We start from the raw sequence: 26,472 nt of genomic DNA on the forward strand, positions 1-26,472 counted from the left end.
TTATGTTTGACTCTAAACAGTGGTCTCCATATATCACCTGAAGACTGAGCCACAGAAAAAATATTACACACAATGAGACAAATAAACCGATGTCCACCTGCATCTAATAATACTGATTGCGAAGTTTTACTATGAGCCGTATTTGTTATTAAGCATACAAACACCAAGAGTTAGTGTGCAGTTTGTCACATTTTCTCCTACCCAGAGAAGTAATGATCTTTTGTTTCTTAGGTCTATTTAAGACCAGTACTTTCACAATAACTGTATGTGTTGTTCAAACTGGTCCTGGTTTTGATTTATTGAAAAATAAACTAGTTGTCATAGTTTCAGTCATGTTCTTTTCTCTCTTTATGTTTCCTTTCGTTCCCTATAGGGTCAAACGACCACATAAAGGCAAAATACCACAAAAACAACAAAATAACATTGTTTGCACCCCCTAAACACAACTTATTTTAGAGGACATTAAAAATGCTTGAATGTTCATTGTTGGGGGGGGGTTCGATATTTGAAAAGGTTGCGACTATCTGAAGAAGCTGCAGCTATTTAAATGACCAGTATTCTGCTGTTTGTCTCATTTCGGTGTTAATGCTTTGCAATGGTCCTGCTCAGAAAAACACAGGTAGCTGCAAGATTTTCTCTTCCTGATACAAAATACTGTGATGTCCATGGATAGGATTGTACTATCTGAACTGTGTTGCATGAGATGCTTTTCATTTACCCTCAGATTTTTACCTTATCTGTCAGCGACAGCAGGAACAATAACATCTTGAGGCTGTTGGTAGCATCAAAACATTTACCGCCCTAATTACAACTTTATTGCTAAATCTAGATGACCGGCAGCTTTGTAATGTGATGCCAGAACCAAAAGTTATGATACATCACAAGAATCTTATTCTAATATTACAACTATGTTAAGACGTTATACCACATGAGCAGCAGGGCTGGAAATCACACTGAATGGATTTTGGAGGATGATAAAGGGCCATTGCACTGCATTTACTTTGCAAAACCTCTGGAAAGCAGCAGGACATCAAACTGACAGGGAAATGAAGGTGCAAACAGTTCCACATATGTTCCAGCCAAAGTCTTACAGCACAGACCTTTGATACTATCGTCATATAACTTAATTCCTTTAAAGTTCATTTCCTGAAATGCATACATGTAGATATTATATATTGCACAACATATATATGTACATTAGAAATAAATATGATTAAATAAAATGTCTCTTCATTTTTTTGCTAGTTTGTTTTTTTTACCTAGCTCTAGTTTGTTCATATTTTCTCCCACCCAGTGTTTCATACATGAAAAGAATAAACACAGCACAAGAATAAAAAAAAAGTTTGCAGTGGAAATGTCAAATAATAAAAAAAAGACAAATGAAAAAAGGTGTAGATGAATAATGAACAACAAAATACTAGTTAATACAAAAAGGAAACCATGCACAGACCCATGTGCGATTCTGTATGTGTCTAAAAACACATAAGAACTCTAACACATCAGTATGGAGCAGCTTTCAGCTTCCCACATAGCTCCACTGCAACCTTCCTCACCATATCCAAGGCTGCCATCTTTCCTCAAGAGATCTGACTCACATAAAACAAAGTACTGTAAACATCTGAAGGATTTAAATGGCACTCTGAGGACGGACGCCGTCAAATCCTTCTTGTAAAACCACACTGAGGAACAGGGATGGGTCAGAAACCTTTAAGAACCAGGGATGCAAAGAGTCTGAAACACTGTGGTTTGATTGAACTTGCCTTACCATAACACCTATGCCTGCAAAGATATAAAAATACACAACTTTTAGATCCTGTGGAGGCACCAGAAGTACTGGCCCACCAGCATCTAAGAGCATTTCAGACACTTTTCAACCTGGTTCTTTTGACTATCAGCCACTGATTCATTTTAGATCACAGAAAGAAGTAGTAACATAAGTGAAAAGGGTGATGGAGTCAAGACCCGAGGCACTGGGGTCGAAATGAACAAGAAGGAGGAGGAAGAGGGATGAAAAGGCTTTTAAGGGAATAGTCAGCTTTAACATGCACAGTCCTGGTGAGGTGGAGCAGGCTGCTCTGTCAGCTGGGGCCCCTGTTTGGCCCCTGTGACAGCAGGATCTCCCGCATCCAGGCTCTCAGACATCTTTTCGCAGATAATGTCGACCAGGCGCTCAAAGGTCTGCTTCACATTAATGTTGTCCTTAGCACTGGCTTCGAAGAACTCGAAACCTGGAGGGGAAACAGAGTACAGGAGAGGGTTATGATGGTTTAATGAGGACGAGGTCCCTTATGCATCTGAGGAGTTGTACATCAAATTAAATGCATTTTTAACCATGACATATGAGTAACTGTCTCAAATAATGTTTAGAATAAAACTTCAGGTATGTCCTCTGTCAAATTACAGTCAGTTTATACAACTGTGAATCATAGATGTGAAGTGTTTGTATAGTGTGTGTGTTTGCCATGAACTCACCAAGATGTTCAGACAGCTGCCGTCCTCTGTCTCCGCTCACCACTCGCTCATCCTCCATGTCGCACTTGTTTCCTACCAGCAGCACCTGGGCGTTGTCCCACGAGTATGTTTTAATCTGAGTCGACCTGGGAACCAACACACCCAACTGTCAGGGTTAGGCAACTCAGCGGCTCTGATCGAGCTGCACCTGAACGTGCCCTGAAGTCTGCATTATTATCAGTGTGCTCCTGTATGTGGAGTTCTGGATCACACTGAATCAAAATAGTGACACAATTTGATCCTGGTAAATGAAAACTTGCTACTTTACTACTACTTCATACTACATTAAATATTGTACATATTGATCCCTTATCCACACAGCACTACCTAAAACAGGTAGTTTCGTAAAGTCATGCAGCCAATCACGTACCAGTCCTGGACGGCGTTGAAGGACTCCTCGTTGGTGATGTCATACATGAGGATGAAGCCCATGGCTCCACGGTAGTAAGCTGTGGTGATGGTGCGATAACGCTCCTGACCTGCTGTGTCCTGGATAAGATGGAGGCAGCAGTTAATGGCAGATTGGGTTGAGGATAAATGGATAGGTCTACAACCTTTTTTGTCTTTATTTACTTACTTTTAAACTGATTTATTTACTTTTTTATTGTTAAAGTGTTAATTACTGCCAATAGTGCCTACTGATATTAGTCATTAGTACGTACATTTGTTTTATATTTCTTATTGGAATAATAATATTTTTTGTATTATTTCTTTTTAAATGCTTTCTGCACATATTTTTCTTGCATATATTAATTCTGTGAATTGGGTTTACTTAAGAAGCCCTGCTGGAGAGCTGCTGACCACTGCAGAGTAGGTTTGCACTGCATTCAGATTTGATGAATCAGCAAATGTATATAAGATATTACAGTTAAATCTAAGTATGTGTTAAGTAAAATGACTAATTCCCCTATGCTGTGAGTGTGGAATGAACTCATTTTTGTGAAAAGGTTTCAAGTTAATTACACCAGCCACTTTGGCAGATAACACACCACCAATTCATTGTTGAAGTTAATGGATTTGGCTTGTCGCTCGATCAAACATATCTGCCGGGTACAGGAACTCCAGCAAAATTCAAAATTTATTGGAAAATCTGTTTATCCTTTTTTACAGTGCACTTCCCATAGAGAATTAAGAGTGGTGTACTCCAAGCATCATAAAGATTACTTTCCTAATCAAAGTGGCGGACTGTTTGAGAAAAATTACAACAGAAATTGCCATTTAACGATTTTCAGATTATTGCAACAGTTTTGTTTATAGATAAATCAATGAATGGCCACACGATGCAGAAAAAGAAAAAGAATTTATTACATCTATAAGACCTGAGGAGCCCCTGAAAGATGACTGCACAGTTTTTGGGAATAAGCTTCATGGTAAGACACACCAACGATAATACATTATATTTAACATATCAGACCGACACATCATTTTCATGTACACCAGTTAAGATAGTATATTAAAAGGTCTCTAGTGGTTTTTTAAGTCTGCAAGTAAGTGACACTTCATCAATCCCAGGTCTTGATTTTATTTCCAGTGCAGCCTTTCCTAAAAGTGATCCTGCCTCTCCCTCCCTCACTGTCTAGATCTACACTAGATCCCAAAGAATGGCCAGGGAATAAATGATAATGCTCAGTGTTTTTGAAACCTAACACATTGTAAAACAATCATTTGTTCTTTTTTTCCTTTAGATTTTTATTATAGAACATTATAATTTTTCTTAATATCTGTGTTAACATGCTGTAGCTCTGACTTTATTTTTCATACTGTTGTTAATAATGTTCTATAACATCTGCTTCTGCTCATCCTGCAGGCCACTCAGGAGGAGAGCATCATCGCTATACATAAAATGTCAGTGTAGGCAGCACTGAGTGGTGTTACATAATGAAAACACTGGAGTACTCATCTTGTCGTTCCCTCTGAGCTCTGAATACAGCTCAACATGTGAAAGTTTTCAGATGATTAAACACATTGTTCGCAGAAAGTATATTTCCCCTGCATGAAAGATGTGGTTGATATGGACTGTGTGTTTTAACTGAAGTGAGATACTGGGGAAAAGCAAAGAGCAGGCGTCACTGAAGCTACCTCGTATTCTTCCATTTAGGCTTTAATTTTAAGATTTTTAAATGAAGGTAAAATGAAAAATAAATGACAAATACTTGGAAGGAGTGGGACATTTTAAGCTGTAGCATTTCAAAGTAGTGGCATTTCCTATTTAACATACACTGAATTCACCAAAAACATATAGACAGCACTGTTTGAATTGACATAATGTGTTTGACGTGTTATATAAGCATACACCGCATAAATCTACATAAGTAAAATTAACCACACACTGTAAAATAAATATGCAAACATAATGTTGTTGTTAGAGCTTGTGACTCAAGCCATTTTCCTTTTTACTCTACTCTAGTCTGAGGTGAGATGCTGAGAAATGGGGGATGGAGATGTGTATGCTTGTATGAAAAGTGTGTGTGTGAGTGTGTGTGTGGCTGCTTCTGTTGTCAGCCTTTGCCAGGTCTCGCCTCTGGTAAGGAAGACGCAATTGGCCAATCAGAGCACGAGAAATCGATGACTGGGCACTGCGCTCCCTTCCCCCGTTCTTACACATTTCTATGAGTAGAAATCCCCTCCCCTCTCTCTCACACACAATGCTCTGCTCATATCAATGCTCTGTTTGCTGCAGAATGTGTTTTAAAAGTGGAAATGATGTTATGACATACAACGTGATACTGAAATACCAGTTTCCTGCAGCATAGCTTGCTCTGCTCTTTATAGCTACAACTGAGTTTACTGTTGGGCCCTAAGGAGGCAGCACATTTGATGTAACAAAACATCAGAAAAAACATCATCCTCTCTTTTTTTTAAACAGCAAGTCATTTTAATGATCTCTTGGTAGCTTGTCATAATTTTTATTCTACTCTAATGTTCTCTATTTAACCAAGGATCAGCTGGTTGTAGCAGGCTGCAGAGGAGACAACGCCATGTGCAAATGTGTGTGTTCACTCTGATCTGAGGACAGCAAATTAAAAGTGCCTCACAGGGCAGGGCTTCACAGAGCAGAAAACTCTGGTGAGCATGTTATGAAATATCTTATGAAAGTAGGATGAGAAATGCATGATCGAATTGTATTTCTAAATCTTATATTCAGGTTTTAAGGATTCAAGTGATTATTGAAACACCCTTACATTAGACGCGGTACAGCTGTGCCAAAAAGCAAAAGTTTGTACAAGATGACGTCACAGTAGGTTTATATCTATTCTGGAAGTCCACACCTAGTGTCATAATCGCTGTTATGGCAATGACAGCAGGTATTTTCAGACAATTCATCCAGAGACACATTCACTGTGCTGCAGTTGTTTAGCTAATATATGAAAAGTGACAAATGTAAATGCATCAGTTAACTAAAAAAAGAATGTTTGAGAGAGAAGTTCAAACCTTGCTTGCTTTCTCATCTCCACACACCTGGCCAACTGCTGTTTGACTCAAGTTATTTTGCAGAAATCCTGGCAGTAGTCAGCTGGATGTCTGAGGTCAACTAGGGTTATGAAATCAGAACTCTTTTTTAAACCTGAGTCTAAGTTTTAGAGGTGATGATTATGTTCTGCTCAGCAGCTAACTCAAACCTCCACAAAGCACAAAGGACAGTTCATAGTCAACAAAATTATTTATGGAGCACATTTAATGTAGGCCAAGTCTATTAATGTGTCCCAAATACAAACCATGTACTATTTCTAAGCTGGTTTGAGTATGTATTGTGTATATGTGAAATATACTAGGCATACCAAACACAGCTGATTCTTGAATGTGTTGTTGATTATCCCATAGGACAATGTACAAAAGAAGTCAAAGAAAATAAATTGTCAAAACTTCACCAGAAAGCTCAACACATTTCCCCACGTCTTACCCAGATCTGCAGTTTGATCCTCTTGTCATTCCTGTAGATGGTCTTCACCTTGAAGTCGATGCCCACCGTACTGACAAAGGCCGGTGTGAAGGAGTCGTCGGCGTAGCGGAACAAGAAGGAGGTTTTGCCAACGCTGCTGTTCCCAATGATGAGGATCTTAAACATATAGTCAAAGTTTTGGTCCGAAGACTCCTTCTGCCCATAGGTCGCTGTTGCAGAGGCCATCTGTTGACAAGGCGAACGAGAGGAATGAAACGTTAATCAAATGACTGCAATGATGCTTGTTTTGCTGTTGGATGTGTGTATTTTGACATCAACAGAATTTTATTTAGCCAGTTATTTGCTGCTCTCCGAAACCATTATTTTGGGTGTGGTGTTTTTTTGTTATTGCCAGATTTGCCAAAAGGTTGGTGTTAGGCAGCCCAGCCAATCAAAGACAAGAGGGAGACACAGGTAGAGCAGCTAGTTCTGCTGTGAATTGTTCGTTCATTGCTGATGGCTCCTTATCGGAGTCTCATGCTTGCAGTTTAAGTTACAACCGAGGAAAGATGTAGCCTGACACCTGCACCAACAATGACACCACCGAGAAGTAAGTATATCATAGTGGCAGCTTTAGATTTAGTAGCCTCAGACAAAGTGGACAAAAACAAAGGAATAACAATCAAGCAGACAAAAACCAACATTTACTCTTAACTGTCTGAATATAAAATAAAGCTTTGCAGAATAAGACTCTGTGATCTACACTGATTTTCTAAACCCAGAACTGTCTCATGGCTAAAACACTTTTCTTCAGGCTCACATGTGTGAACTATTTATATAACATTCACAACTTTTAAATCAGTTTCAGATCTGCCTTTCAAAGGGGATTTGATTGACCAGTAAGATTGCTTGATGTGCAGATCCACATGCATTGTTGAAATTTGGGAGGTGAGTGCATCGGTGTCTTTGCGAGTATATGCCTCAATACCCCTTTCAGTGCAGATTCACTGAGGAGTTTCCACAGAGAGCAAAATGCAGGCAAGGATGTGTTGCCCTGCCAAGTTTTATTTGCATTCATTTTGGTTCTGAACCATCAAAACTCAAAGGGGTGGAGGGACTGTGGGATGAAAGGCGAGATGTGATTTCATATGAACACAGGAACAACAGCACACATTTTCAGACACACTCTCCTGGAAAGCTTTAAGGACTGCCTGCTGATGTCCACATAAAAATGACAAAGTTAGTTGCATAATAATGAAAAAAAAAAACCCCTCAAAATCATTTTTTTTTTCTTTCCAGTTTTCAAAAGCAATTTTACGACCCACCCCCGTGTCATAAATGCAGTGAGAAAGGAGCTTTGTAAGCTATGCAACTATATTCCAGGCAGCTCTTAAGTAACATACTGGCAGTTTTAATTCCAACTCCAGCACTTCAACATCCACATAAATGAAAACTCAGCATGTAACTGTGCTAGCTACCAGTGGGCAACAAGAATTCAGGGCCGCAATGACTAACACAATTCAGAAAACCTTGTCGGCTCTTGAGAGCACAATGCCTTGAGCTCACAGGACTTTGAGTTTGTGCACCCTGGTCTATATTTAGATTGCTATCTCCACTCAGCTGCAGTGGAACACTAGAACAGGGAGTAAAGACAAACAAAACAACTGCACCCTCCTCACAGCTCTGGTCGATCGTTTTACATAAAGGAACAGAAGGATGCTTCCTAAATAATGAAGAAGCACTGACCCTTCCTCAACACAGAGATGGATTTGTTATACATAGAAGCTGAGCAGGCAGTTAAGAAACGTTAAAGTAATCACTAGTCTGCTACAGACAGCGTAACGGATGTCAGAGACAAAACTGAATAGAGAAAAAATAATACACAGGACTTTTCCCAGGCTTCTAATCTGAATATATTAGTTTTGTTAAAAGGTAATTGATTTCCTTCTTAAAGAGAAGTTATCATGTGCATGAATTCAAACAATATTTGTATTAAAATTTCAGTGGAAAAAAAAAAAAGCACAAAAAGAAAGCAGAGAGCTTTTAATGACCAAAGAGTGGAGTCGTCCTGATCACGCCACCGCAATTCAAGTCCCTCAGGATTAAATTGTCTGTAGCACAGGCCTGGCAGATCACCATCAGGGATGAAACAGTGCCAGTTATCTGTCTGTTGCTGATGTTGACTACAAAGGATCTGGTTTTGCATTTATAATCATATCTGACTAACAATGCGTGTTTACAGGCTCCAACTAAAGCAAACCTACTGGCAGTGAGACCACACTTGATCACAGCCAGGTTCCGGTGTCCGATTTCTTCTTTGGTGAAGCTTATTAAAAATGTACCTACTCATGTTACTGTTGTTCTAAAGTATCTGCTCAGCTCAGCAAATACTCCTTACCATCAGTGAGGAACAAGATGAAGTTTTAAACTTAGAAATACACATTCAAGCCAAGTTCTTGCGGTCAGTTTAGATTGTACTCTTCCTTAAAACCTATTGGTTACCTTTCCTTCTACATAGGATCTGTCTGTGTGAGCCCTGGCAAGCAACCTTCCCCAGCCAGAGGGAGTGCTTTGTTGTAAAACCCGATTTAATCATGACTAAGAGTTGAGAGTGCTGAATGACGACATTGTCAAGCTCCCCTCTAAACCTGCCACCTAAAGGAGATTGATGTCCTGTGGGACCCGGATTGATCCAGAGCTAAGTGCTGCTACACTTGCCAGCTAATCAGACTCACGTCATCAGTATTGGTTAGCTTCATGTAGACCGACAGCTGAACCCCATCTGATCCCAGATCGCCAAAACACCTAACGAGAAACCGACTAAGGCGACGACTAAGGCGACGACTAAGGCGATTTCATCATATACTACACAGAAAATAATTTGGTTTTGGACTATGGGTCAAACTAAAAAGGCGTCTGAAAACATCACTTTGTGATCTCAAAAAGTATAGTGATCCTTTTTCAATATTTCGGTTTTTACACTTCAAATGGCTAATCTGTTAATTGAGATCACAACCCACAAATACATCAATAACAAAAATAAGCATTATTTTCAGGCGTAATTATATTTTAAAAAAATTGTCTGATATTGGCAGGGTCAAACTTCTGTACATTGTGGGGAAGTAGCCAATTATCATCAAGCATAAGATCATATGAAATGGAAAACTGAAAAATATACATCTCCAAATCAAACACTCATCTTCTGCCTCCATGTAATACATATTCTTGCACTGTCAGCAATGCAGAAGATAACTATTGATTTTTACTGCTAGGTACAGCTATACAAGCAGGTTCCTTGAAAAAGCAACATCAATATTTCTTAATCTAGGGTTCAATCACACCTTCTCACCCAAAATGGGTTTTCAACAGCTCATTCCCCACATTAATAAAACTATTAGACAGCAGTAGAAAGTAATGAAGTACATTTAGTGAAGTACTACTCTTAAGCACAATTATGAGATGCTTATACTTATATTTGAGTATTTCCTCTTTATGCTACTTTGTACTTGTACTCCACTACTTTCAGATTAAGATTTTAGACACGTAACATGAAGAGTTTATAAAGGATGCTGGACTCCCAGACATGAATGAATTAAACAGAATTAGCACCTTGACCAACTACAACACTGAAGTCAATAACTATGACAAGGGCCAATACCTCTGTACTAAAATGTTTCATTGTAATGGAGTGTAGTGGAGTTTTTATGTGTGATTTTGCTATGTTTAAGAAAATTATTTAAAAAAAACTTCTTCCATGGCATATTGTTCATTAATGTACTGTTAGGAAGAAAAATCAGTGAACAGAGTGGAGAAAATATTTTCACAGATCTAAAGTCTTCTACCAATATGACAGCCATTTGAATTCTGATCCCTCCAGTAAAATGCTGGTGTTTGCATCTTTCCTCACTCACCGCTGTGCTGTTCTATTTCTGTGCTCAATAAATGTTAGGTATTCAGTGTATTTATTTACAAAAAAATGTTAAACTAAATACAATATGACTTATCATTTATCACTGTCTAGCTGAAGATACTGACACAGCAGTGGTTCTCCAGGTTGCCTGAGACGGCATTTTACCAGTTTTCCTCCAATCACGTGCCTCCTTTTCCAGAGGATGCAGATGAGAGAAGGGGAAGCTAAAAATAACATCTCTTCAATTTTTTTTTTCTTCCACAGCAAAGAGAAAGCAGGGAGAGGCAAAGCTAGGACAAGGATGTTTTTGGTGCAGGAGTCTGTAGGTGAATCCAGGACATCATTGATTGTGTCTGTAAATCAATCATCAAATATTCTCACTTCTTAAATATTGGATTTTCAAAAAACATATTGATTGGAAATGCAAAACTTAACACTTATTAATATGCTGTATTTTCCATGTGGTTCCAATTATTGACCTGAAAGCTGCTAATATGCTGTGCTTACATATAAGCATTTTTATGCTCCAAAACCAAGAATTTTATGTTTTCCTTTTAGAGGTCTATCATTTTTTTTGTAGGAGTGACAATAAAAGTCTACATTTAGCCATTTGTTTGTCTTAATTTAGTCAGAAATATGGTATTTTTGCGTTAGTGGTTAGACATGAATCTCTCAGACTCATTCTCCTGATAAATCTGACTAATATCCAATGACTAATGATAAAAGATTCTGACTGGGCGTATCAGTCTGACCCTGGCTGGTACTGTAAAAGTGTTTGTCAGAGACACGGATGTCCTCGTGTTCTCCCATGGGAAACAGCAGATGTGTCACTCTTGCCTTCAGGTGTGACTTCCATTAACTTTACTGTCAGTGCAGATGTGACAGCATGCTCATTTTCAGACTTTTACAAACATGGATGTTTCATGCACAAATGAAAAATATATTGGGGTACAAACATAACGTATAAGGTCCCTCACCTATCCTATATAGGGTCCCTAGACTATTCAGTCATTTGATTGTTAGTCTTTTCTGTCTTCTAGCTGAGTTGTATGATTTTCAAATACAAAACAGTAATTCTCACTGCATGAAGAGTTTTTAGCCCAGGAGTCCACTGACCTCTGGGGCCCATGGGCTGGTATAGACCTGTTCAGTAATCCAGTCATGTTTATACATTTTTAGTGTCTATTATTTATTTTCTTTTATTTTTTTTCATTTTATACTTTTTTTCTTCTGTGAAGTGAGTCTTTGCAGTATGGGAAGCACATACACATACAGAATAAAATTCATAGGCTATTAAGGTACTAAATCGAGAACTGTAGTGCTTTGCTCTACCACAGGAACACCACTATCCTCCATATAGCTCAGCACAATGTCTTAAATGTCTTATATGTTTATAACCAAATCAGCTTTATGTTCATACTACCAGTGGGTGTATGGTATCAATGATGGCTTTAGGGTATTTCATAATAATGTTCATTAAAGTAAGATTACAAAAAATGACAGAAAATACTTAATGTGTAACCTACAGAGAATATAATTGCTTTCGTCCAATTTTCTCTGTGAATGAATATAAGTGTTTGAACTGGGTCCTATTGTTGCTGCTTCAGCCCTATTTATATATACCCTTTTTCTGGATTTAAAACATCGGATGGTGTGAAACGCCTTGTCCTGCAGGACAGGCCCCGAATCAAACCGGAGCTTCACTAAACCAGCAGCAGTCTTCACCATTCATCCACACAGATAACATGAATAAATATGTATTTTGAGCATCTAGGACGGTTTTACGGTTTTCACAATGAAAACAGCTGCTCTACACCAAGCATCTTCTGTCATATTCAGTTAGACCTGCTTAAATTAGGCGATCATAACCAAAACATACAGGAAACAGTACAGTTAAATATTACATAGATTCATTTTCTGTCTGCAATTGATTAATAAATGCAGAAATCCCACCTTTATAGATTTCTATCCGGCTGCTCTCCACCGCGTTCAGCACCCGCAGGATCACCACCGCTGTCAAGACGGAAACATTCAGCGAAACAACATCCGCCTGTGAAATCCAAAATAAAAGCTGCAACTTTTCTAAAGAGGAAAATCACCATTCATAGCTGTGATCGTAATCATGGATTGTAGTTGACAGTGTTTCGTTATAGGGCTGCACAGACCTTTTGAAGAAGCGAGGGATAGTCCTCTTTATGTGTACTGCAAAATAAGGTGAGCCAGATTCAAATTGCACTGCATTCCTAAAAAAAACATTAAAATCAATGTGGCATTCGCTTCCTTGTCTATACCAGCTGACTACATAACCCACAGTGCAACTGCAATTGCTGGCAGTCCGTTTAAGAATTGGGGTGTATTTAATACTAATTCGAGCAAATGTAAGTTTTGGTAATGTGAGGTTTTTTTTACCTTTTAGTGTCTAAATAGCTCAGTTTTAAACTGTCACATTCTTCGCAACAAAATATTTTATATAACTTTTCATATAGCAAGTCCCCAAGACCTGTAGACATCATTTGATGTGTAAAATGAGCGGAGTTTAATTAAACTTTTGTTTTTTGTTTTTTTTTTGTAGTACTGAGCCTTTTTGCCAGCTGAAAACGAGCGACTGCACGATTTTATTTTGAGAGGAAAAAAAACTTTCCGGTCTTTCTATTATTCCGCCATCTTGACGCAGCCCCCCCCCCCCCCCCAAAAAAAAACGTCGCCGTACAAATGAATGACGAGTGGGCGGTACCTTTTGACAGTCCGTTTGACGAATCCGGAGCCGCAACGTAATGACGTTCTGAAACACTTCATTTCATGTACTGAAGCTGTTATGTATTATTGATGAACGCTGCCGGAGAGGCTGAATTATTGATCAGGAGGTCAGCAGTAACCACTGCTGTCGTTTCCCAGTTATAGCAGGCACTGGTCCTATGACGACCTGTAAAAATATTACTCCATAAATATATTAATATTTTAGGAAAGCAGGAGCTATGTATTATTTTGTTTGCTGTTATATTTAATTGTATTTAATATCAGATTTTTTAAAGCGTTTATTCTATTTATAAATAATCTAGTCTAAAGACTAGATGATGCAGTCTTTGGGTCTTTGGTTCATTACCTGAGCAAGACAACATGACACCTCCTTTTGGATTTTAGCCATTGGTTTGACTCTGAAGTTTGCTTTTGCTTCTGGGCAAATAGCCACTAAGAATACAATACAGGTTTAAAAATCAATGATGCTGCACATGTTTTTCCAAACTATGGTAGCAGGCCTGCTGTTTTATGCTGCAGTCTGCTGGGGAGGCAGCATGAAGAGGAAGGATACAGGGCGGCTGGACAAACGTGCAAAAACCTGGTTCAGTGATTGAGTGAATGAGGCTGGACACACTGGAGCCTGTGGTGGAGAGATGCCGACAGAAAAAGGTAGAGGCCATCCTGGAATACACTGACCATCCCCTTCACAACATCCTGATTGACCAGAGAAGCAGTTGCAGTGGACGACTCACCTCACTGAGCTGCAGGACTGAATGATCCTTTATCTCCAATTCCATCAGGCTCTACAACACCATAGTCAATGGTAAGATTAATTCTGTAAATAACAAGACAGATGTTTACACATCAATAAATGATCAATACTGGTTAAAAGTGTAATATTTCTTGCCACAATAAGATTAAAAAGCATTTTAAAGCTGTTGAAATGAAGAGCTTCAGGTTAATTCTAAAACATAAAATCGGTCATCAAGTTACTAATTTATTCGGATTTCAGACTTTTGCATTTCCCCTCCAAACCAGCAGGTGGCGCGCACATATTTATTATAGCCTGTAACTCGGGGCAGGGGCAAAGTCCGTTTCCCTTCTGTAAATGTGGTTTTGGGTTAAGGGCAAAGTGCGTAGCACAGGCAGTTGTTTTGGGTCGGGGTGGAGTTGTGGTCGGGTTCAGCACCATAAAGGCGACTGGCGGGGGTTAGTGATAAGCACAAATTTAGATTTTGGTGGGGAAAACATATCGACCCGGAGACGGACTCAACACCGGCTCACACTCGACTCACATCGGTTTGTTGCTCGTGTCGCTCAGCGTCGCTAAACTGAACGTGTAATTTTGTGCATTAAGTTTCAGTGTCAGCGCCCACAAAGTGATGATTTAAGGGCTTAGAGCTGTTTACATGGGCCTGATAGCTCATTTAGCTAGTTATCTGCTAGTTCCCACCAGTCATTCCGGCTGACTGCAGGAACCTTGAATCTTACATAGTTTTCTATTGGGAAATTAAATCCATATATATAACAAATGTTGTAATATATTAGATTAACTAGCAATTAATTGATAAGTAATAGATAGAAAAAAAACAACAATTTTCATGTTTGTTTGCTGGGTTTTGTTTTTTTTTTTTCAAGAAGAAATACAGAACATTTTTTTAGTTTGCATCTTCTGCTGGTTAACCAGTAGAGGTACAGAATATATAGAGAATATATATAAAGTGACTTTAAACACATTTATTAGATCAACTGTCTGTGTCAAAATGCATAAAACTTTTTGTGCCCTTGGAACACCAAAGGGCAAGCCAGAATCTCAAGGTCCACCTGTATTCTTATCAAGGCAAAATCTATTAAATGTGTTGTCTCTTTATTGTTCTGTAAATTTTTTATTTTTATTTACTGATGCCAAATAAAATTTGTTAAATGACTATGCTAAACATGAGACATTTAAACAAAATTATTCATTTGAAACTTCAAATCAACAACACACATTTAAACTAGGCAGGTCACAAATTTAAAGCTTAATGGAACTGAAAAGAGGGACAGATGACATCGCATCATTTTGCAAAAATTATGTGTGGTTGTCTCAAAATCCCACGGCACACCTGGATTAATTTGAGAAATTGTGTTCTTGATAGTTAGACAGCTGAGATGTATTTTTCTTTTCATGTTAAGTATTTCATTTAAAAAACTCACACAGAAAGAGACATGTGTTTCTCCCCCAGATGACAGTACTCTGTCTGCTGTCCAAACATCATGCTTCACCGGGTGGGTAAAGAGTTTCTAGTTCGGATACGGTTCTCCTGGCGGCCGCTTTTTCAGGGCCGCTATCTGCTTCTTACCAACACCCTGAGTGGGGGAGGGATGCTGGCACTGGGGGACTTCCTGCAGCAGACGAGGGAGGCTCGCAGGGATCCAGACAGAGACCGGGACTGGAGGAGGACAGGTGAAAATTGACCCTTACAGCCTGGTGTTAAGTAACACTTTTAAGTCTAATCAGCACCGTTTTAAAAGTCTCATATAATGTTTTCTGTGTGTTCTGTTATGTATTTTTCTGTTATGTATGTAGTAGCAAATCCTTAACTCCTTCACACTAAGTTTTGTAAACACAGTGTACTTGAATGTCTTAAGTCTTTTAATAAAGAATAAAATGTAGTATTTTGCTGGGGGTTTGTGCAGTGTGTTAAATTTCAAATGATCGACACACAGCCATTACTTGTTTTCTTTTCCCTGACATCTTTACCCACAAAGGTCGCATGTTTGTGGTGGGTTGCTCTATGGGCCCGCTCCTGCACTACTGGTACTCCTGGCTGGACAGACTGTATGTGGGCAAAGCTATAAACACGGTGGGCAAGAAGGTCCTGTTGGACCAGCTGATCGCCTCACCGACACTCGGGATGTGGTATTTCTTAGGTGAGAATGTTTTGTTGATGCTAAGTCACCTGTCACCTTCCTCCCTTAGTGCACACTTACACACCTCAGCATTTGTCAGTGTGTTGCCACATAAGATGTTTATCTATGACACACATTGAGTGTACAGAGACAAAGATTATACGTAAAGATGTTTGAGATAAGACAAAAAATGTCGTATGTCAGTATCACAGGTAGATGGAAATCAAAGGTCACCTGTGATAAACCTTTTGGATTTCACTGACGTTTGTTGTTTTGCAGCCAGTCATGCTTTATACGAATTATCAGACACTCTTCCAGCAGCTGGCCTTATCTGAAGTTTTTGATGAAGCGTCTATCTGACGCACATCTGACAGACACTTCTGTTTATTGCAGGTATGGGTCTTATGGAGGGACACACGTTATCCGACGGATGGGAGGAGTTTAAAGACAAGTTCTGGGAATTTTATAAGGCAAGTACACCTGTCTGACCTGCAGATCTGGAGCAGCAGATCAGTGCACACAAAGTCAAATTCACTTTCTCTCCTTACATCACAAGTTTTTATCTTTTTCTTAACCAGGTCAAAGAAGCTGACATGGCAGATTTTTCTGCATTTCTAATTGTAATTTATACTGAACACGAATGCCTTGTCTGTGCTAGTGTCCTTTGGTGTTCATCTAAACCACAAGGAGGAAAAGCTTAATATTTGCACAAGGCTGGGCTTCATTACTTTTTCAACGTGTTGAGTTAAATTTACTAGCTTCTCTATAAACAAGAAGTCTTGTGTTCAGACAACACGCTGGTATGACCACACTACATTTCAGATACAAGAAAAACACCTGTGTATGTACTTTCTTAATTGATCACTAATTCCTGTCCTACATCTGACAAATTCCACAAGAACTTAATAACTTTTCCCTTCTTGTTGTGGTGAATTTAACTCTGCAGTTTTTAGTGTGTTCTCTAAGGCATGGAAAAAAGAAAACACATGTAAGTTCAGGAAATTAGTAAAATATGATGCTTAAAGTAAAAGCTCTCTATAATGTGTTGTAGGTGATCTGTCACAGGGCATGTCTTTAGAGTTGGGACAGGATCAGGACAGGATCTGTATTTGCCTTGACAGCAATGAAACTTTAACTGAGTTCAATATGAGTCAATAACCTAATGTCTAGTGATCTATAGACCATCAATTATGAATTATTGCTCTGCTGATAAGTACGTCATACAGCATTTGGAAAAAGGTCATTTAGTTCAGAGGACTCTTAGGCTTTCACCTCCACTCACTTCCAGACATGTAACTTAGGTCACAATAGCTTAAGTCAGTTTTTGTTTATGAGATAAAGAATGTACTATCAAGACAAAAGGTAATAACTTTTGTTCAGCTTGGGTTAGACTTTTCAAGTATGGAAGCTGAATTAAATTTGAAGGATATGAACAGCTTCAGACATTGTTTAAAATGAAAATCAGAGAAGGTGGGTTTCTGTTTCCTAATGATGTGAAATCACCAGCAGAATACAGGGAAAAAAGAAAAAAATCACTTCTGTCCTTTCAGTCAGATTTGAAAAAGCAAAAAAATCTCAGTCGCTTGTCAGCTGAAAGTGACCTGATCAAATAAAACCTTCCAGTCAGTATTTATCAGCGATTAGCCCATACCCTGGGTTGATCTTCCATAATGCTCAGCCGATGGAGCGGCCTTCCCGCCTCTTCTCAGAGACATTTGCGCTGGGTAATCTGTCCGGGTTTGTTTATGCTAATCTGTGTTCTTCCTCCTGGTAGGCGGACTGGTGCGTTTGGCCTGCCGCTCAGATGATCAACTTCTTCTTCCTCTCACCCAAATTTCGTGTCGTGTACGTCAACTTCATCACCTTAGGGTGGGACACCTACCTTTCCTACCTTAAACACAGAGTAAGTCAGCCACACAGGTGATTAAAGGCATATTTTGCTCAATGCTAACTGGATCATTGTCACTTCTCTTTGAAGGAAATATAAACCAGGTTAGGTTCTAGGCTTTTTATGCTGTAGTCCTTGTGTGTGTTTTGGTCATGGAACCCAAATTGTCATTCCGGTTAACAGACAATGATGTTTTCATAATTCATGTGCATCTATTATGATGCTTTTGTAATGTACAAAAGGTGAAATGAGCAATTAACCACAAGTGCAGCAAATAATAGATTAAGTTTTTTCACTACTAGGATTACTTTTTTTGTGTGATCTCTTACATTGTACACAAATTTTCTGTTACTTATTTGCTGCCTCAGTGTTTCAGTCTCAAACTTTTGTTTTTGCCGCTAATATAGATTAATTATGAGAATAATATATACAGTATACATCTTTCTCTGTTGTTAATTACCTGTTTTCTTGGCCATTAGTAAAAAAGTGATTTTGACTATACTAAACCAGCTGTGTATTGGTATTGGTCTGTGTTGTCAACAGGATGCTGATCTGGTGTCAGACAGCACTGCTGTGGATATACAGCAGGAAACACTCCAACCATCAATCCCCCTGAAGGAGAAAACATAACAGACTGAGTTGATGCTCAACATTCACAAATGGCAAAAGAATGTTTTAGTGTTTTACTGCTTGTCCCTCAAGTTCAAAGCAGACGTGTCTGAAGTCAGAAGAGATGTCGATGTTTACACTGAAGTGCTGGAACATTTTTCCCTTGATGTCAGCAGAGTGATAAGTGATACTGCGTCTTTGTCCACTTTGTTTATGTCTGAATGATGTGTGCTCATATAGGAGCATTTAAGGAGCAAAAGCTGTTCCACTGCCCACAACTGCTCCTCTTGCATCCATATTCCAGGTGTGAGTAGTTGGAGTGGGACAGTTTGTTTCCAAAACCTCTGAACGAGCATCATCCGCTTGGTGTTCTGTCGTACCCAAAGCATTGAAATGTCCAAAACAGTGGCATTTCTTTTCCTTCAGTGCCATTTTTTATTTCTAGTTTGACAGAATATTGTCTTAATGTGTAGTCCAGTACTGTATGCCAAATAATCTCTAGCTGGTCTTCAGTTTATCCTTTTGAGGAACCTATAAAATAAGGCATGGTTGTGAACTTGTGACATTATTTTTGAATAGAAGAGCTTCTGTATTTTTTATCACATATATATAAATATATGTGTACAGTAATTGTAAACAAGTTTCCTGATGTGCAATCCATTTATTTTCAAATCAATTGTACAGTGATTTTTTTTTTTATTGCAGTAGTGACTGTAACTTTAACATATCTATTCATAGCTATTTGATAAATTAAGTAAATAAGTGTGTATATGTATATATATATATATATATATATATATATATATTACTAGGAAGGCTGATGAAATGTACTTGCTTTATTGTTTAAATTTAGGAGCCGTTCATAAGATATGTTCATAAGACATATCAAAAAATTAAGGACCTTGTATTTACCAAGTTATATAATTAAATGGAATTGAAATTCTATATGTGATAACTTACTTGTAGTACCTTGTATCACAATTATGTTTTGTTTGAACAACTTACAGTAGTCTTTAAAGTTTTATTGTATCTTCATTTTTATGAAAACAACTTTAGGTACTGTAAAAAAAAATCTTTATATGTGTATTGTTATAAGTTATGAAGCAATAAAAAATTGATCAGGAAAGTCAAAACCCATCAAGATACGGGATTTTTTTTCTTTATCTAAAATCAATTTCCATTGTGCTTGTTCTGTACGGTTATTAGTTTTTGTTCTTTCTCCTTGCATCAGGGACAGGTTCAGCTTTTCAGTGTTTATGGCTCTAGGTGTGACATTTCTCCAGTGATAACATTTATTGTTCTTTGATACTCTGTACATCCAACAGCAGAAACTTTGGACTCAAGAATGTCATTGTTGAAAAGAATTTCTGCGTGATCACTGCTTCTGCATTTCTTTCAACAATTTTTTTTTTTTTTTCAAGAAAATTTTAAATTTGGTTTTTTAAAAATAATTATTCTTTGTGATTTTCCAATACACAAACTATACTGTAAGCTTAGGTATTGTAGTCCTGAAGCAGAAAAAGACTGTAATCCCTTCCATCAACAATCCATTTCATTTCGAAGCATATACATGAAACATTTAGCAACTTACTAAAAAGATTTTAAATACTAAAATAACTAACCTGTAAAAAAAGAAAAACTAAAAGTTATGTTTAAAATTGAGCCCGGTAATTTTATGCATGTGCTGTTTTATACACTGACATACAGTATAAACAGAGATAAGGCAAAGATATAGCTTTAAAAAAAACAATTCCTCTATAAAATACATTAAAGACAATATAGGTCCAGAAAGCTAAGTAAAATAAAATAGATAAAAACTGCTGAAATGTATTCAAACACATTGGAGAACAGGAGAATAGAAATTACAGTGCTGTGTGAGATACAAACAATGAAATAAGAACATCGTGTTTTTGCAGAAAGTGGAACGTCACATTATGTGATGCAAGAAAGTGCTTCAGCATTTTGAGAAGTAAGTATTTAAAACACTAAATTAAAACTTTCCAATACAGATTAGGGCACTCTGACATAGAAAGCAAAAAAAAAATTTTTTAAATGTAAATTTAGAAATAAAATGTGAGCAGCAGCAGTGTGAAACACCTCAGGCAGGATGGAGCTCTTAGCAAACACTCAGCCTTGTTCAAATATTGGTTCACCAGGCTGAAGCATTTAATTTATACCAACCCAACTTTTAGAGCACTCCTTCTCAGGCGTTCAGCACATCCTGCTGTAACGGATGTAGCCTGTGTAGTCTGTGTGCATGTGTATGTGTGTGTATGTGTGTGAATGATGTTTTGACCGCCAGTCTTTTCTCTCTCAACATGCTTGCAGCGATGCACCTCATTGTATTAGTGTCCCTGTTTGCAGTGACAGGCTGTACAGGTAAGTCTGCATTTCACACCTTTAACTGTTAAACTGATTAAACTGCTTGTTTGAGAATTTGCCTGAACATCGTGATGAACTCTTACAAAGATGCAAAGTTATGCAAACAGGATACTTCCTGCAGTGAGAGGGAAGCTTAGCAGGTTTGACTGAAGTAGTGGCAGGGCTTTTCTACATATGCAGGAAAAGATCATATTTTGTACATTTGTATGTCGAAAACAGTAATATCTAGCAACGTTTGAGTCCAAAACCTGCAAACTTACAACAGTAAAAGAAAACATTCATCTTCAGTGTATTCAAATAATAAATTAATTCAAACTCATATTGCTGTAAAATACAGGTTAAAGTGTGTCTCTGCATTTTGAATCATACAGATTGTTGAAGTGAAATATGAACTGCTATCAGTAAACTGTAGGATTAATAAAGAATAAGGGAAGAGATCACATCTGGGTGGCGACTGGAGCAAATATTTGACCAAGAAAAAACTTAGTGAGCTAAATCTCCTGTTGAATCTATTCCTGCAAACATTAGTGTGTACACACAAACGCACACAGTATACGATGCCAGGTGACTGTCAGCTGTTTGTTTACATCACCAGTTTACATTGCAGATCATTACGTGAGAGAATTTTCCCATCTGTAACTTAAACTAGGACTTCTCATTACAAAACTAAAATGAAAAACTAAAGCAATCTACAATATATTCATACTATATGTACCACTGAGTAGCTTATAAGGTTCCCTCATGCAGGGTCTTATCTTAACCTATAATAATACGTAATAATCTTTTTTTTTTTTTTTTTTTTGCAGCCCCAACCCCATCACCTACAACTGAACAGGTATCAGAAAGTACCACAAGTGCTGCACCCCTATCTGTGACAACAAAGCAGGATATCATTTCATCCACTGTTAAAAGCACAAACAGTGCAACATCAGCACAGAATCAAACTACCACAAAGCTGGTTACTGTCACGAAAAATGCTTCAGCGTCAACATCGCCTTATACCTCACCCCAAAAACCAAACAGGACAGCGGAAGCAGATCCCAGCCGTCCTCCTCAGACTACAGCGACCAACTACACGGCCAGCGTGACAGTTTCCCATGGATCAACACTCCCACCAACTTCTGAATCAGCGAACATCACTGAAACCACCACCATAAACAAAACCAGCTCAGGTCAGGATACTATCAGGGTTTGGGAGTTCATTTTTCATTCTGAATCACAGGCCAATGACTGACTGCAGAAATGTGGCAAAATTAAAAACCTGCAACACTGTCACATAGTTATTTTTGTCACTCCCTATCATAGATTATTATACAGTGCCACAAACCCTTTGGGATTACCTGGTTTTCTGCATTTAAATAGTTTCAAAATATGCTCTAATCATTTTCTAAGTCACAAATATAACAAAAACATACTGTGCTTAAATAACAAAAAAAAACCTCAAATAAGCGCTTCCTGTAGCTGTAGGTCAAACGTAATCAATGTTTAGGAAGAATTTCTTGGACCACCTTTTTACAGAACTGCTTGAGCTCATCCATACACTCAGCATGTCTGGTATGAATGGCTTTCTGAGGTCATTTCGTAACATCTCTCCTGGGTTAAGGTCTGGGCTCAGACTAGGTTTGTTTATCTAGAGTCACTCTTTCTTTACTTAGTGCTGAGACTTAAGGCCATTGTCCTGCTGCATCACCTAGCTTCTACTGACCTTCAGCCGCCCTGACATTACCCTATGTGGATAAGCCTGTGAACTTATTATAATCCCTGTGGTGACTTTCTGTCCAGGCCCTGAGGCAGCAAAGCAGTGCCAAATCATGACGTTTGGAGATGATGTTTTCATGGTGTTGTGCAGTGCCCTTTTTACATAATTCCACACGTGCATCCCAACAAATTCAGCTTTAGTTCCGTCAGTCTATGAAACACTTTCCCATTTGTGATGTAGAGTGTTGAGGTGCTGTTTGGCAAATGTCAGCCACACAGGGATGTTTTTGGTGAACAGTGGTATTATTCTAGTATTCTTGGTAAGGTGTTAGTGTTTAATACATGGATTTTCACAGTCACCTCACAACCCTTGTTGTTGCACTGCAGTGTCAATGCACTGCACACTAGCAACACATGAGTGGTCATAAAGAATAAGGCTTATGCTCTTTCCTTTTTACTGCCCATTCAACATAAATATGTTGTGACTCAGTTTGCTGATTAGGAAACTAAGTTTTTTTGTTTCTCTCATCTTCAGCTCCTTCAAATGAGATGGGAAAAGGCGACTTGGCGACCAACCCCGGCCTCGTGGCCATCCTCTGCATCTTCTGTATCATCCTTGTCCTCATGCTGGTGGTTGCCACAATAAAATGCATCCAGTCACCGAGGTCTAACTTTGAGAGGCTTGATGATGTGCAAATGGTGAGTTAGAACAAGGAACTTCACTAATTCTAGACTGGTCTCATTTTATAAAAACTCTTTTTTAACCACTTCAATGTAATACAGTTATTTACAGGATGTAGAACACATTTAGCTGGACCTGTTAAAGGTTATTCATTTGATTTTAGCTATACCAGTGATGTACTGGTCAACCAGCTGTTCCAAATGGAAATAATCTCAACTACTGGATGAATTGTCATGAAATTCACTACAGATGTTAGGATTCCCATGGGATTAATTGTAATCTCTTTGGGAATCTCTGACTGTTTCATCTGGTGTTATCATGAGGTCAAACCTTCAGCTTGTTCCTTACTTGGTAATGACCAAATTCCTGCAACACTAATGGACTCCACTTCAGCTTCAGCTGTGCTTTGTGTTCAGTGCTAGTTAGTGTTCATGTTAGCAGGCTAACACACAAGTATAATGTGATGAACATGCTTGTATCTTATAAACATGGGGATACTGATGCTGACGTACAGTGAAATGGATTGAAAATTCTGGTTTGACTTGACATAAACTTGTCACATTTCAAGATAGGGGCTGCTTGAATCAGTTAGTGGGGGGGGTCGATACCCCTATGGGGGATGTGGAGCTATTGCAGAGGGGGGAAGAGGAATGCTTGAGCACTGACAGCAAAGCATGGACAGGTTTGCGAGACGATTCATAGCGAAACATAATGCTACAATCAGAGGACGAGTCTTCACCAACTCAAAGCACAACTTCCAAAGCAAAGACAAGAAAGAAAATATTCTTACGTAAAAAGAGGGGGCTCTGCAGAAAAAAAGTTTGGGAACCACCAAATTAGACAAGGCATGCACAAATGCAACAGGAACTTAAAGAGGTTCTATTTGTCTTTGTGCAACTTGCCTCATATTTCCACCAGCAGAGGGCAACATTAACTGGTACATTATTAAACCATGAACAAGCTGCAGTATCTTGCTCCACTGGGAACTGGACTGTGAACCCTGGCAGCGTGTAAGGAACGGACATTTAAAGCATTTTCAAGTGCCGTGTGTCATTGCTTCCTTTTCTCCTTAGCAGTGAATGGTTTGCTGCTCTCTCTTTTCCACAAACAGGAAGCCTAACTGCATTGTCAGTGTGTGAAAAAGTCCCAAACAACGTTGTGGTGAGAATGTCATGACTAATGTCTTCCTCAAAAAGACAATCTTATCAGCAGCTCAGTATGTTAGATACACACCCACTCAGTATCATGGACTCTTCAGATATCATCTTGAGTGGAAATGTAATAATAATCAGCTCTCCACCATGTGAAAAACAGACGATTTCTCTGTAGTAGTGTCGGCAAAATGCTTCAAGGAATATGACTGTGGTCACCAGCTACGTATATGCATTTCCATTTCTACATAACATATGGGTCCGCACAAAACCAGCTGATATTGCAAATTGAGCAACCCAAAGGCTTAAAAAGTGAAAGGACTACATACTGTACACTGTACATTGTTCTTTTAGAAGATAAAGTACTGTTTCCTGCTTTAACACTGTACTCCATTTTAACATTTACCACATAACATTTGAATGAATGCAGATTTAGCAGCTGCTGTCAGTCAACTGATTGTGAAACCACATTGGCCCTATGATGTGAAACAGTAAAATAAAATAAAGACAATACTGAAAACACAATAACATTTTACAAAACAGAGAAGGTAGGGACAAACAATTCATGCTTGCGATCGCACAGACTCCAAGTCAATTCAGAGGTAATGGAAAGTCAGTATAGACAGTATTATTATATAACACCCACAGATGCAGTGACTGGAATCGACTGGACCAGTCGTTTACGCTTTTGTACTGACACTCTTACAAGGTCATAGAACATTATGTGTCTTTTGCTAGAACGCCCTGCTATTAATTCCATCACTTTTTCCATCCTTTGAAACTTAGCTTTAAATTCACTCTTAAAACTGGTTTAGTCTAAAGTTTAGCTCAGCTGGTACATGTAAATAGAGCCAGTGGAACACATTGCTGGTTGCAGGTTATTATTTATTGTTTTGTTGTCATTTTTTAAACCTTTTGTTGTTTTCTTTTATGTCTCTAGAGCACAGTTAATGAAGAATCGCCGTTTGCCCATTACACAAAATGACAGAGGAGACTTCATCATCAAATCCCAGGAGGAGTCTGGTCTGCTGTACGACTCTAAGGCTTGGGACCGAAATGTCCACACCAGCAGTGACTCTGACTTTAGGCACACACAAAAATTTTTTTTTAATAATTTTCTCAAGCCAACCAGATTATTAATCTGCATTCATATAATAAATAATCGACAAGACACAAATTATTTTCACTCTATATACACATATTTTGGCATTGATGCATGTAATCTCCGTAACTGTGGTAAAGTTGAACTTTTGTCTTAACCTCCTTAAGAATAAATTATTACAGCTACTTTTATACTACTTTTAATTTTGCAATATGTTTATTCTCAGGTTTTTGCAATGAAATCATCATCATATAACCCAACATCCTCTGTGTGCAATGTGAACTTATCATTGGACAGATGTAAAGTACATAATTATGGTGTTCTTAGTCAAATAAAATGAATATTCCCCAGACAGACGCAGCTAGCTTTTAAGTTTGTTGGATTGTTTGACATTTATGACTTATGTGGATGTTTCCCAGAACCACCCAGCAACCTCCCCTAAACCTGCTCTTCTGTCTTGTCAGCCACACTTTAACATGTCAAGTTTCCCCAGATAGATGACTCAAACTCCAGAGATAAATTGTAGCGTCTGCAGGGTTTGAGGGTGAGGATTAACCTAAAAAGGCCAGGCCCCTGTGGTCGATGCTAAATATGTGTGGATGAGTGTGGTGTCTTTTTTTTAAATTGTTTTCTGTGAGTGTGATTTCCCTGCTGAGACACTTCACCAGTGAAAACATGCAGTAAGAGAGCCAGGAAAATGTTTGCCATACTGGCCCAACTTGTTTGCCTGATATCTGTAAATCGGATTAACATCTGTGAGCAAACCATTACTTCACAGTAATTCTATTTAAGTGATAACAAAGCTCAAAAGGCAGCTGGAAGGTACATGAAGGAGAGGTTTGGGTAAAAATGTAGATTTCTGACTACTTACTTGACACTTTACAGAAAAAGATTATAAATACTAAACATGTGGGTCTATAAAATATAGCTAAACACTACCAACCCCAAGACTAGCTGAACTAACAATCATCCGATAATATAACAATGTAGCACTGCCAGGAACCTTTCTGTATAATGAGTGCTTTTAT

The 26,472-nt window shown here is 38.4% G+C and overlaps 3 protein-coding genes across 3 annotated transcripts; 2 read left to right on the top strand and 1 right to left on the bottom strand.

Moving 5' to 3' along the window:
* Window positions 1–141: 141 nt before the first annotated feature.
* rab3ab (RAB3A, member RAS oncogene family, b) lies at window positions 142–12,324 on the bottom strand. Its single transcript, XM_026323318.1, has 5 exons — window positions 12,255–12,324; window positions 6,413–6,637; window positions 2,882–3,000; window positions 2,473–2,597; window positions 142–2,228 (listed from the first exon to the last, which is right to left on the bottom strand). The coding sequence occupies exons 2-5, from the start codon at window positions 6,635–6,637 to the stop codon at window positions 2,038–2,040; spliced, it is 660 nt and encodes a 219-aa protein (XP_026179103.1). The 5' UTR covers window positions 12,255–12,324; the 3' UTR covers window positions 142–2,037.
* A 1,810-nt stretch (window positions 12,325–14,134) lies between these two features.
* On the top strand, window positions 14,135–19,572 carry mpv17l2 (MPV17 mitochondrial inner membrane protein like 2). Its single transcript, XM_026323774.1, has 6 exons — window positions 14,135–14,339; window positions 15,266–15,486; window positions 15,792–15,953; window positions 16,326–16,402; window positions 17,707–17,835; window positions 18,364–19,572. Exons 2-6 carry the CDS (start codon window positions 15,297–15,299, stop codon window positions 18,448–18,450), a joined length of 645 nt encoding a protein of 214 aa, XP_026179559.1. The 5' UTR covers window positions 14,135–14,339; window positions 15,266–15,296; the 3' UTR covers window positions 18,451–19,572.
* A 1,069-nt stretch (window positions 19,573–20,641) lies between these two features.
* On the top strand, window positions 20,642–25,800 carry cist1 (colon, intestine and stomach enriched 1). The gene is made up of 4 exons (XM_026323538.1): window positions 20,642–20,808; window positions 21,618–21,983; window positions 23,045–23,208; window positions 25,283–25,800. The coding sequence occupies exons 1-4, from the start codon at window positions 20,703–20,705 to the stop codon at window positions 25,325–25,327; spliced, it is 681 nt and encodes a 226-aa protein (XP_026179323.1). The 5' UTR covers window positions 20,642–20,702; the 3' UTR covers window positions 25,328–25,800.
* Window positions 25,801–26,472: the final 672 nt, after the last annotated feature.

Source organism: Mastacembelus armatus, chromosome 4 (genome assembly GCF_900324485.2).
Source record: "Mastacembelus armatus chromosome 4, fMasArm1.2, whole genome shotgun sequence".
NCBI lineage: Eukaryota > Metazoa > Chordata > Actinopteri > Synbranchiformes > Mastacembelidae > Mastacembelus > Mastacembelus armatus.